The sequence below is a fragment of the Podarcis pityusensis genome (genome assembly GCF_964106645.2).
Source record: "Podarcis pityusensis genome assembly, chromosome: 1".
In the NCBI taxonomy this organism is placed as follows: domain Eukaryota; kingdom Metazoa; phylum Chordata; class Lepidosauria; order Squamata; family Lacertidae; genus Podarcis; species Podarcis pityusensis.
In genome coordinates, this window is record NC_138028.1 from 134,818,162 (window position 1) to 134,831,919 (window position 13,758).

A 13,758-nucleotide genomic window follows, 5' to 3' on the forward strand; every position below is an offset into this window, starting at 1 on the left:
TTTCATTTTAACTCTACATCTTTTGCAACTGACTGGTAGATTTTGAATGGGATGGGGAACGTTTTTAGCCCCCACTGCACCCCTGATAGATGGACAGGACCAGCCACTTATCAGTCAGCTGATGTCATTATGACATTATCAGGCGATGTGCAGAAAGTTCCAGTTTCCTTCAGGGCTTCAGTGTGAGGAACTAGTTTGTACACCTGAACCAAGCAGAATTAAACTCCTTGTGCATCAGCTGATGCATGGGGACATCACTCCTGCTTTCAACAGGGTTCAGGTGCACCAGTGAGTTACTTCTCTTTTTTATTATTGAAACTTTTCAACATACAATACAATAAAAGCCAAACTAATCCAAATAAAAATAGAAAAAACGAGAAAGCAAATCTACATACAAGAAAGAAAGAAAGAAGAACACAAAAAAAAAACCAGTGGGAGGAAGAAAGGAAAATGCAATGCCCTCTTGTCAGCCTCCCACTCTGGGAGATCTTCCCTTCTCTGCATCTCACACAGGGTTCTTCATCATCCATCCATCACCTTCCTTTGTGTATCCTCATTAACTCAGAGTACAGGACATCAAAAAACAGAACAAAACGTAAGTATAGGAGAGTTTACAGAAGAAGACAAAAGCTGGAAATCATAAAAAATAAAAAGAGAGATGAGAGAAATAAGGACTTCCAGTTCTCCATCTGCCAATTATGTACATAAAGATTATTCAAAATATTAATTCCAGAATAGTTAGTATCTCGTTGTATTCCAGGATAATGTCCTCAGTCTGCTAGGCGTTTTTCCAATCTTCAATCCCAGACACTTCAAGACATTCTTCTTTCCACACAAAAAGTCCCAAAGGGGCTCTTTGATTGTTATTATTAAGGCCAAAAAAAGTCTTTCTCCAGTCCAGTATAACAACTTTCTCTTCAAGAAATTCCAAGAACTCTTATTGGAGTAATAGTCCATAACTATTTACTTGTATCTTCATTAATTTCGGCCTTGGCCCCGGCCAGGTAGAACGCTCTGCCACAAGAGATCAGGGCCCTGCGGGATTTGACATCTTTCTGCAGGGCCTGCAAGATGGAGTTGTTCCGCCAGGCCTTTGGTCAGGACTCAGCCTGACTCCCCTTCTCTTTTTGTATAAGAACTACAGTGGTGCCCCGCAAGACGAATGCCTCGCAAGACGGAAAACCCGCTAGACGAAAGGGTTTTCCGTTTTGGAGGTGCTTCGCAAAACGAATTTCCTATGTGCTTGCTTCGCAAGACGAAAATGTCTTGCGAGTTCCTGCGGGGGTTTTTTCCTTTCCCCCCCCCTTTTTCCCAAGCCGCTAAACTGCTTATCAGCTGATCAGCTAAGCCGCTTAACAGCTGATCGCTAAGCCGCTTATCAGCTGATCGTTAAGCTGCTTAACAGCTGATCGCTAAGCCGCTTATCAGCTGATCGTTAAGCCGCTTAACAGCTGATCGCTAAGCCGCTTATCAGCTGATCCGCTAAGCCCGCTAAGCCGCTAATACTGTAGCGCTAATCCGCTAAACCACTAATGGGCTTGCTTCGCAAGACGAAAAAACCCGCAAGACGAAGAGACTCGCGGAACGGATTCTTTTCGTCTTGCGAGGCACCACTGTAGTATGAAAGAGGCCTCCCAGCATTTTCACAGGCCCATATAAGAACAGCATAAACAGCTGGGCCTGATGAACATTTACTGTTCCCAACCCTAATCCTGCGGAAAGCCATCTAATTAGATTTTAATTTGATCCTGACTTGTTTTTAGGAGGTAATTTAACTATTGTTTTATTTTATACCAATGTTATATATTCGATGTTAGCCGCCCTGAGCCCAGTCTAGGCCGGGGAGGGCAGGATATAAATAAAAGTTTATTATTGTTATTAATATTATTATCCAATTCCATATTTTCCAGTCCTATTTCCTCTTGGCTATGCTTTCCCATCTTTAATTTAAAGAAAAAGTCCTTCCATTTCTATTTCTTCCGTTCTTTTCCCAAAGATCGCCAGCAGCTTGATGGTGTTTTCTTCTGTGTTCAACTTGTACAGAAGATCCTTTCTCTCTTACGTCTATCATTTCCATCTCCAGATGTTTCTTATTATCTCTATCCATAATTCCACCCCTCTCTTAGAGCATCCCAACACCCTCATTTGCCTGTTTCAGTCCTCCAGTCACCTATGTGGAGATCCTCATCTGCTGTTTCCCACTCTGCCATTTCACTCTCATATTCAGGCAGATCTTGATAAACATAAAGAGCCTTGCAAAAAATCAACATAAATATGCTTATTTACCTCCTGCTGTAATTCTTCTTCTTGTTTCTTGCTTTGCTCTTTCATATCTTCCAACTTTTGTTCATGTTCAGCCTGCAGCTTTGTCATGGCCAGATCATACTGGTTTTTCAGGATATCATGCTCCACTACAAAATAACATTGTGTTCTGTTATAAAATTAATTTTCTTATCAGCTGTCAAAATACACACAAAGAATGCACTCTACACCTGAGATACAGCCCTACTTGTGAGATGACAGCTTCAAACCAGTTTCTGGCATCACAACAGTCCAAACGTCTGAAGAGGTATATAAGGTCAGAAATGAATTTAAATTCTACTTCATACGTACAATTCTGTTAAGTTTTCTAATAAATTCCACAATCTTTGTAACAATGTTTCTGACAAAAAAAAGTATTATAATGTGAAAAGCAATGCCAGATGCTGCACTTTGTCTAAAAGAGGTGATATTACAATGCAATCCTTACAAGTTTAATTTTAATTTTAACATTTATATCCCAACTTTCTTCCATCATGCAACCCAAGACCCTGTATGTGTGGTTCACAAATGGGCACCCATCCAAGAACTGACCAGACCCAGACCTGATTAACTTAAACAAGCCAGTAGCCTTGTGGTGCCTGTTTACTCAGAAGTAAGTCTAACTATGTTCAATAGGGCTTACTCCCAGGTATGGGTGCATAAGACTGCAGCCTTAGTCTCCCAATAACTGGGAAGCAAAAGAGGAGTAGAATTCGGCTATGGAGAATCTACAATTACAGACTTCCTTTCTTTTGTTCTGCATTAAGGAAACTTATCCCAGGACGCGGGTGGCGCTGTGGGTTAAACCACACAGCCTAGGGCTTGCCAATCAGAAGGTCGGCGGGTGAGCTCCCATTGCTTGGTCCTTGCTCCTGCCAACCTAGCAGTACCAAAGCACGTCAAAGTGCAAGTAGATAAATAAGTACTGCTCCAGCAGGAAGGTAAATGGCATTTTCGTGCGCTGCTCTGGTTCGCCAGAAGCGGCTTAGTCATGCTGGCCACATGACCTGGAAGCTGTCTGCGGACAAACGCCGGCTCCCTTGGCCTGTAGAGTAAGATCAGCGCCAGAACCCCAGAGTCGTCCGTGACTGAACCTAATGGTCAGGGGTCCCTTTACCTTTTTATCCCAGATTTACATGACTGGGAAACAAGAATATTAAAAGAAGATAAAAAGAAGTGTAGAAGGGAAAAGGTTTAGAATATAAAATATGTTATTTCAGAGTCATTCTGGTGGACCACAAAAATCAGAGAATGAGAAACAACGAATAAGGAAACCTAGATAGGGTGGTACATCAAAGTCATTTTGCTCTGAACAGAAAATCAATGTGAGCGAAAAGAATATGAGATAAAACATAAGACCTGCAAGCCACCCCAGCAAGACAAGGGCTGGAAATCCAAAGAGGAGAGAAGATGGAAGTCATCTAAGAAACAGGATAGCATCATGTCACAAAGAGAACAAGATGACAGACATTGCTAAATAAGACTAGCAAAATCAAAAAGACTAAAAGACAAAGAAGAACTGAAAACCTTGGTAAATGTGGATTCAGTGTAAAGTGTGATTGCAGAGGACCAAGTTATGGGATGGAAACAGCCTTGGTCACCCTGGTAAATAATTCACAAGGGACAATAGACAGAGAACTATTTAACACCATCAACCATGGTATCCTCCTGGTAGCTCTGGTCCTTCCTGGAGGGTTGGCCTCAGATGGATAAGGAGAAAAAACTGAAGCTTAATTTATTATTTGTAACGTTTATATCCCACTTTTCTTCTAAGGAGCTTAAGGTGGTGTACATAGTTTTCACTCTTTTCACTGTATCCTTAAAAAAACAACCATTAAGTAGATTAGGCTAAGAGACATTAAGAGGAATTCAATGTTGCACAAAGGTGACCGTTCCATCACTATGACTTCCTGGAGAGAATGATGCCTCCTCTCCTCCTGTGTGTTGTTTTGGGGCTCTTCCAACACATACCACCCTCACCCCCCAGCCACATGAGCCAATTTCAGTGTGGGTGGTGGGAGGAAAGAGGTTAAAAGTTCCATTGTGCAAGTTCTTGTGCAGAGCTTCCACTGATGGGGCTCATTAGTTCACTCCTGCCCAGTGAGCTTCATGACTGAGTGGTGATTTGAATACTTGCTTCCCAGGTCAATTTCCAACACTCTAAATACTACACCAAACTGGTTCTCCAAAGAAGATGGGAGTTTCTGCGCATGAGAGAGCCATTAACTCTGGGAAGAGGTGTTCAACTTCTGCTTCAAGGAGCTGCACACCCCTGAATGATCACATTCATAGTTCGGGGGCACTAAATGCTTCACTGCTGACTGGGGAAGCTGAGGTGGCGAGGAATGCTTTTTACCAGCTTAGACAGGTACACCAACTGTAATCCTACCCAGTAAATAAGTAATCCATTCACTTGTCACAGACTGGATTACTAAATGCACTTTACAAAGAGTTGCCTTTGAAGATGGTCCAGAATCTTCATATGGTACAGGATATGGTCACCTCGTTATTGGTGAAATCCAGGCAGTCACAATATGTTACCCTGATTTTTGCATCAGTTGTACTGTTCACCACTGCACTTCTGTATCTAATTCAGGGTGCTAGTTATTACCATTAAAACCCTGACTGGCTTGGAACCAGATTATTTAAAGGGCTTTTTTTCACTTGAAACTCGATGGAACTCAGTTCCAGCATCTCTCAGGTGGGCACCATTGCCATGGTAAGAGAACAAGGGAGGCGTTCAAGGTGAGTTCCAGCACCTCATTTTCTAGAGAAATAGCACTGCTTGTACCTATATAGTTCTGCCTATACCTTAACAACCAGTACAAAGGGCCAAGTTCAGTGCCCACCAGTAAAGACATGTAATAGGGCAGGCATAAGCAAACTCTGGCCCTCCAGATGTTTGGGACTACGATTCCCATCATCCCTAGCTAACAAGACCAGTGGTCAGGGATGATGGGAATTGTAGTCCCAAACATCTGGAGGGCCGAAGTTTGCCTATGCCTGTAATAGGGCCTTCTTGTAATAACAGAATTCAGTGAAATTAGGCAGGCCCCAATCTCTTATTTTTTAAAAGACTTTTTCTCAAAAGGTTTTGATGGGGTGTCAGGATGAAAGTAGTTAACTGATATATGATTGTGTTATTTTTTTATATTGGTGATTTTTAAGTTATTGTTGTTTATTGGTTCCACCTATATGTTTGAAAAAGTTTCATGAAATGGATTTGTATTTTAAAATAATGTAAGCTGCTCTATGGAGGGTTTCCTCAAAAAGCCAAGTATAATTTCATTAAATAAAGAAATCATGAGAGTTGGATGACTGAAGTGATGTCAGTACTGCTAATCTATACTTTTAAGAAGTCTTGAGGTGGAATGGTGCTAAATGAAATAAAATACAAAGGAGGATAGAGGGTAGTCACAGACTTTTGGAAGGAGGAGAAGACTTGGATATGAACTGAAGTGCACAGTCTGGCTTCGCAGACCTCTAGCAGCTGACTAATACTTCCTCTACCTGCCTCTCATTTTTGATAGCAACATACCTCAAGAATTGATGCAGCTGTCATTCTATTGGCAAGAGTGGGAAAGCACCTACTTTTTTAGAGGCAGATGAAATACTGCTTCTTGCGCCCAAAAGTAATGATAATAACTTCTCAGAATACCTACTTTCAACCTGCTCTTTTTCAAGAGAAAGACTCTTCAACTTTCTTTTTACTTCTTCAGTTGCTGCATTTAGGGTTCTTTCCATCTCATTTAATTCAGTCTGATGTTTTACAGATAACTCTTCATGCAAGTTTTTTAAACTGAGGTCTGTATTTAATGCACATCCTCTTTTAAGATTCTGAAAGAAAATGAAGTCTAACATTGAAAATTGCCACACAGTATCCTGAAAAATCCATAGCCTTTTAAATTAAAGGAACAATCATTCTTTCAATTTAAATGCTTTTAACTTTAGTTACTTGTCAGTCCCAGCTGCTACTTGTTGAGCCTTTGCAAAAATGAAGTGGGTTTCCTGGACAAGACCTACCCAATAGCCCATGTGTGTTCAAGCAACTTTTTTTTTCCAGATAGAAACTAGCATCTCTGCTTTTATCTCATGATCTCTTTAGCAGCTGCCACTTGTTTTCATACAATAGTCAGCAAGAACACTGGATGCCACCACTAATTAGCCTTTACATTCACTTTTATGATCTTATTTTAAAGATGCATGATCAATAGTTTGTTAGTGCATTTTCTATTAGCATACTTGGATATCTAGCCATGCAAGATAGCATGTACACACAATTCCTACATTTTAAGAAAGGGAACACGTGTGTGTGTGTGTGTGTGTGTGTGTGTACACACACACACACACAGAGAGAGAGAGAGAGAGAGAGAGAGAGAGAGAGAGAACAGTCTGAGGAACTGTAATGTAAATCAAAGAATTTTCATCATATAAAAATCCAGTTTTAAAAAGAAAATATTTAAACACAATAAATTATACACAATACTTCTAAGAGCTGGGTGTGTGTCTTCTCCATTTCCAGAGCTATTTCCTTCTTCTGTTTATCTGAAACATCAAATTTGTTGTCACTGCATAAATATATTTGGCATGTCAGCTAATATAAATAACAATTTCAAAATATCAAAGAAAAATTATCTACTCTTTAACTTCCACACTTCATATAACCTTCCCCGCATCTTCCTTTGTTCTTAATGGCTCCCCGCCCTCACTTTTACAAATATTCTGATTTTGCATATTTATGCTTATTAAAATGACTTGTTTTTACATAATTTGCAGAGGGTTTTTCGTTTCATAAAAAGCTTTTCTTACAGCACACTTGTCAAAAAGCATTATGTACTTCTAAATTATAGCATTAAATTTTATATTTTATATAATCTCTGTACATTATTAAATCATTTTCAAAGTATTATCTGCTATGATTAAAATTGACATTAATTTTGCTCTCAAACAGCACTGAATAAAACATCAAAATGTCTGTGCTAGTATTCTATGGATTGCAATATTTTGGTTGAAAACTACAAGGTAGATTACCCATGGCATCTAGATGTTTCACGACCATTTCTTCTTTTTCCTTATCACTCTGTTCTTTAATACGCTCCAGCTCAAAATGGTATTGACCTTGTAGAACTGCTACTTCTTGAGCATGTTTATCGTTGAGCATCTCACGCAACTCCATGAGGGCAGTTTCTTTCTCTTTTCTCAGATTAGTCTGCATCAGTTCCAACTGGGATGTGTGTGTGTTATTTGAACTTAGCCTTAAAGCTTCCAGTTTAAGATTATGAAGAGCCTGCAGTCAAGAAAGACAATAATTGAAACCCATAACCCTGTTTGCAATTACTTTCAGTTTATTACAGTGCAATCCTATGGCTCACTTTTGCCAGCTGGACATCCTTGCACCAGGGATGTCACGTGGCACTGAATTATGTTTCTGCAGGAACCAGAAAAGGTGAACATCAAGGAAAGGGGCCAGGCTTAGTTAGCACCCTAATTTCCCTCAAACCTTGATTCCACTTTTAACAATGGGGCAAAGTGATGGCGACAAGTGAGGTACTGCAAGTTAATGTTAAAGCACCTTTCCCAAATCACAATGATAGTGACTTTTACTAGACAGTAAGGAAGTTATCTTTATTCAGCTTATTAATAATTACCTCTAAGGATGTGGACAGGCTTCTTTGACAAGTGATCACCTGTCTCCTGGACCCTTGCCCATTCTGGCTCATAAAAGCAAGCCAGACAAGGCTGGCCAATGAGCTCTGTAGTAGAGTGGTGAATGCTCTCCTCTGTGAGGGAGTCTTCCTGGACCCCCTTAAAGAAGTGGTTATTAAACCGCTTCTTTAAAAAAACATCTTTAGACCTGGCCATTATGGCCAGTTATCACCCAGTATTCATTCCTGGGCAAGCTGTTTGAGCAGATGGTCGGTGAACAGCTCCAAGCATGCCCAGAAGATGCAGACCATGTGGATCTCTTCCAATTGGGATTCCAGCCCTATCATGGGACTGAGACCACCTTGGTTGCATTGGTCAATAATCTTTGGCAGGCTAGGTTCAGAGGTGTAAGCAGCTTCCTGGTTCTGCTTGATCTCTCAGTCACTTTTGATACCATCAACCATGGTATCCTTTTGGACTGTTTAGAGGGATTGGGAGCTGGAGGCACTGTTATGCAATGGTTCCGCTCCTTCCCCTGAGCTATGTCCAGAAAATGGTGTTGAGGGGTGAGGATTTGGACACCTGGGCACTCACTTGTGGAGTTCCTTGGGGCTCCATCATTTCCCTCATCCTTTTTAACATCTATATGAAGCTGCTGGGAGAGGTCATCAGGGGGCTGGGGCTTGGTGTTCACCAGTATGTTGCTGATACCCAGCTCTACCTCCGATTTAAATCAGAAACAGTGAAGGCGGTGAACGTCCTATGTGAGTGTCTAGAGGCAGTTGAAGGATGGATGGTGGCTAACGGATTGAGGTTGAATCCCAATAAGACAGAAATACTGTTTCTGGGGGACAGGACAGCCAGGTGAAGGGGACTTCCTGGTTCTGAATACAGTAACTGTGCCCCTGAAGGACCAGGTGAGCAGCCTGGGAATCATTTTGGACTCACATCTGTCCATGGAGGCACAGGTCAATTCTGTGTCCAGGGCAGCTGTTTACCAGCTCCATCTGGTATGCAGGCTGAGACCCTACCTGCCCGCAGACTGTCTTGCCAGAGTGGTGCATGCTCTAGTTATCTCCCGCTTTGACTACTGCAATGCGCTCTACATGGGGCTACCTTTGAAGGTGACCGGGAAACTACAACTAATCCAGAGCACAATTCAAAGTGCTAAACATCCTCAGCCCTGTATACCTGAAGGAGCGTCTCCACCCCTACTGTTCAGCCTGGACACCATTCAGCCTGGACACTGAGGTTCAACGCTGAGGGCCTTCTGGCAGTTCCCTCACTGAGAGAAGTGAGATTACAGGGAACCAGGCAGAGGGCCCGCCCTACGGAATGCTGGCCCAGTATACCTGAAGAAGCATCTCCAGCTAACGCTATTCTGGGATACATCAACAGAAGTATAGTGTCCCGATCAAGGGAAGTCATAGTACCACTCTATTCTACCTTGGTTGGACCACACCTGGGGTCTTGTGTCCAATTCTGGGGACCTCACTTTAAGAAGGATATTGATAAACTGGAATGGGTGCAGAGGCAAGTAACCAAGATGTTCAAGGGTCTAGAAACCAAGCCTTAAGAGAAACGGTTGAGGGAGTTGGATATGTTTAGCCTGTACAGGAGGACACTGAGAGGAGGTATGCTAGCCATCTTCAAATACTAAAGGATTGTCACATGAAAGATGGAGCAAGCTTGTTTTCCCCTGCTCCAGAGACTGGAATGGAATCCCTTGGAAAGTGATTGACTCTGCTTCATTGGAAGTTTTTTATGCAGAGGTTGGATGGCCATCTGTCATGGATGCTTTAGCTGAGATTCCTACATTGCAGCAGGTTGGACCAGCTGATCCTCACATTTCCTTACAACTCTGCATTTCTGATTCTATCTGCAAATAACTGTGAACATTTGACAGATTATTTTTTTAAAAATGATATTGGTTTAGAATTCAGTTTATAATCTTCCCTGTGTTCACTTATTTTAAATGACCTATTTCATATGTATTTGCAGCAGCAAAGGACCTTTGAATTATTGCTGTAGTTAATATTGTACCTCTGCTTGCTGCATCTCTTCTTTGTGTGTAGCTTCCATTTTTTGTAGCAACTGTTGTTGCTCCTTTAATTTAGTGTGCAACTCTCTGATTTCTTCCTCATGCTGAACAATTAGTTGACGTATTTCACAATAATGTTCTTGTTCATGAACCTAGAGAGAAGAAAATATCATTAAAGGCCTTTCTTAAAGTATAATTAAAGAATGCATCACCATCTGTTCAGAATGCTTAAACAAAAATCAGTGCGGAACAGAACTACTGAAGACTTAAGTGAATGCTTATTACGAGGGCCTGAAGAGCCTTCAACAATCTGCAGCGGCGGGTTGAAGGAGAAAGGTGCGCGCCTCCCCCCTTCGGTCGGGACATGCTCTGCGCGGAGCTCCTGAAAGAGGGCGCACGGCGGACTACAACTCCCGTCAGCCAGCGTGGCCCCAGGGCATGGAATCATGGGAACTGTAGTCGCAAACCAACGCCAAGCGGGACGGACGGTGGGCGCCCAGCCTCCGGCCCGCCGGCTGCTGTGAGGCGCTTGGCCTCAGCGAGAGGCGGGCGTTGGAACTCCGCCACCGCCGCCGCGCAACGCGGGAGCCCCAGAAGCGCCTCAGCCGGCGCAGCCCCGACCCTCGAGCGGAGAAAAGAAACACCTCCGGGCCGCCGCCGCCGCCGCCGCCGCCGGCCTCTCGCTCCATTTCCACGGCCGGCCGCTGCTCCCCTCAGGACGCTGCTTCTCAGGCCCGCTTCAACGGCCGCGCAACCGTCGGAGCTGGAAAAAAACTTTCAGCCAATGGGCTGCCTCGCCCAGAACTCCGCTGTCCAATGGCGAGGCGAGCCCTGAGAGGCGGTTAACCCGCTGTCGCCGCCCGCCGGGCGCCCGCGCTGATGGCAGATTAGCAGCGCCAGTAGCCAATGGGGCCTCGGATGCGCGGCCGTGTAGTGTTTTCTTCCTCCGATTCAACTTTGTGTCCCGCCCTTTCCGCCGGAAGCGGAGCCGGGGGGCGGGGCTGCTGTCCCGGGCTCGATCCTGGCGGAGCGACGGTCCGTGAGGCGGCAGGCGGGTTGGGCCTCCCGGCTGCCTCTCCCCTTCCACTGCACGGTTCCTGTCCGGAGGATGGAAAGAGCCTTTTCCGAGCTCTGCATCGGGGCCGGGAAGCGGCGTTGAGGGGCGGGCGGGCGGGCGCCGTCGTCTCTTTCAGCCCGGAATGGCCGGAGCCCCCCCCCACCAGGGGGGGTCATAGAAACTTACATTTTCCCCTGACAGAGACTCAAGGCAGCTAACAGATTAAATATAAAAAGATCTTTTTTATTTTAAGGAAAACCGCAGGGCAATTTTTGAAAACTTCTTTTAGATTATCTTTTTTTTTTACACTAAATGAGGTTGAGAAGAGCGGGAATTTCAATCTGTCTTTTGTTTCTGTTTGAACTTGCTTATGATATTGTCACGATAACACGTGGTGGTGGTGTCCCTGTCTCCCCCCTCCGCCCCCCTGCACTTTGGCTGGTTGCACAGAACTTGTCTCCTCCCCCTTGCCTGTCTGTGTGGGGAGGGAGGCAAGCAAGCCATTTGCTTCAGGCAACCCCACCCCCTTGGCTGCACCTCAGCCAGCCCCTCCGGGGCTTCTTCGCCTGCACCACCAACACAGCCTTGTTGCTCTCGCTGCATCACAAGCACCACTTTGGCAGTGCAGTGGGGGTACAGTTGTGGAGACGGGGCTGGCAGAAATGCAGGCAAGACCAGCAGGGAGGGCTGGGGGTTGGACGTGCCTCAGGTGATGTTGTGATGCACAGGAAATTTGAAATATGCACTGGGAAACCTGTTTATTGCTGAATCCTAACAAACTTCAAAGGATTGGCATTCAGTGGTAAAAAGGGTACGCCCTGGGGAAGCAGTAGGACAAATGAAAAACTGTTGAGACCCTAGAAAGCAAAGAACAAGCGGAAAACCTCTTGTTGGCACAGGACAAGCAGAAGTGTGGACGAGATCCGAGAGGGAAGCTGTTTGAGGTGGGAAGAGGGAACTGCTCTCCTAACACCTTCCCAGTTCTTGATAATAGTAAGTGTTCATCTAGCTATATAACAGTGGCTCTGAAACCTATGTTGATGCTCTATGGTTCAAAACATTTTTTTAATTTTAATGTTCTCTCAGGAAAGTTAGAAGCACTGAATTCATCTTGTTGCCATATCAAGGTTATGGCATAGCAAGTTAGACTTGTACCAGACTACTGCACTATGAAATTAACAAAGCTAACAACAACAATGTCAAAGTAAGCTCACGTTAATTAATAAATTGTTTCTAACACCATAAAGTTTGAAATCTTCTTTGAATTTAAACTTCTAAGATCTACTAAAGTCTAGCAGACCCTGTAGTGCCTAAACAGTATTAAGCAACAGAATCATAGTATTTTAGAGTTGGAAGGGATCCCAAGGGCCATCTAGTCTGTTGAAGGAAAATTGTGCTCAAACCAGTATATGTCCCTGTGTCAAATAAAGGACAAAATACTGCTGTATACTTGAATAGTGGAACCTAGTGATTTCCACCCGTGTTTACGTTGTATGAAAGCCAATGTATTATGCCTATCCCTTTTCCCTTCTTCCACTTTCCTGCTTGTTATCATGTTTCTTTATTAATTACTCCAGCTGTAATATTATAACTCTAGTAACCTTTGTCATATAGAAATGTAACTTAAGAGAAAACAAATGGAGATCTGTCAGAAAATGGTTGTAGTGACACAGTGACACCTACTGTATCTACTAGGCACGTAATTCAGTCACATAAACAGTCATTCAGCGGTCATTCAATGCAGTCATTCAGCTGAAGCATCCATGACAGATGGCCATCTAACCTCTGCTTTAAAAACCTTAAAGGAAGGAGAGTCTATTACCTTTCTTTTTTCTTTTCTAGCCTTTATTGGTTTAAGAGAGTCTGTTACCTTCCGAGGGAGTCTGTTGGAATCTCCTTTCTTGTAACTTGAAGCTATTGGTTGGGGTCCTACCCTCCAGAGTAGGAGAAAACAAGCTTGCTTCATCTTCCATGTGACAGACCTTCAGAGATTTGAAGATGGCTATCCTATCGCATCTTAGTCTTTCTCTAGGCTAAACGTACCCAAATCCTTCAAGTGTTCCTCATAAGGCCTTGTTTATTCATACTCTCTGGGGAGCCAGTGTGGTGTAGTGGTTAAGAGCGGTAGACTTGTAATCTGGGGAACCGGGTTCGCGTCTCCGCTCCTCCACATGCAGCTGCTGGGTGACCTTGGGCCAGTCACACTTCTCTGAAGTCTCTCAGCCCCACTCACCTCACAGAGTGTTTGTTGTGGGGGAGGAAGGGAAAGGGGAATGTTAGCCGCTTTGAGACTCCTTCGGGTAGTGATAAAGCGGGATATCAAATCCAAGCTCTTCTTCTTCTCTGAATGGGCTGACATGGGTTACTTAGTAGTGAAGGATTGGCCTTTTGAGATAGCATTCTTTATTGTAAATTACATTTCATAGTCAACATTGTTGAGCAACAAAAGGGTAAATGTAGTGCATGTGTTTATTGAATAAATATCATTTTGAACATTTCTTGGTACAAGAAGTATATAACCTCATTTACTCTTTTTGTTTACCTGGGCACTGAAATAAATGCTAAAACTCAGTCCAACTGAGTTCTGAATCCAATTGTAGGTGTTTTCACATGTCATGCTCAAAATCTACATTGGTTAATTTGCTTTCTAAAACATAAATAAGATGCAGTGTGTCTTCTGAATTCTACAGTTATAAAGGCAAATTTAAGCCTC

The 13,758-nt window shown here is 43.4% G+C and overlaps 1 protein-coding gene across 1 annotated transcript in view; it reads right to left on the bottom strand.

The window, feature by feature from the left end:
* The window catches only part of PCNT (pericentrin), an 85,249-nt gene extending 74,502 nt beyond the window's left edge, over window positions 1-10,747 (bottom strand). Inside the window, exons 1-6 of the mRNA XM_080981618.1 lie at window positions 10,633-10,747; window positions 9,991-10,140; window positions 7,333-7,588; window positions 6,788-6,846; window positions 5,964-6,138; window positions 2,287-2,411 (exon numbers count right to left, since the gene is read on the bottom strand). Of these exons, the coding sequence (XP_080837744.1) occupies window positions 2,287-2,411; window positions 5,964-6,138; window positions 6,788-6,846; window positions 7,333-7,588; window positions 9,991-10,140; window positions 10,633-10,677 (810 nt within the window). The 5' untranslated portion in view covers window positions 10,678-10,747. The remainder of the gene's footprint in view (window positions 1-2,286; window positions 2,412-5,963; window positions 6,139-6,787; window positions 6,847-7,332; window positions 7,589-9,990; window positions 10,141-10,632) is intronic.
* Between the last annotated feature and the right edge of the window lie 3,011 nt (window positions 10,748-13,758).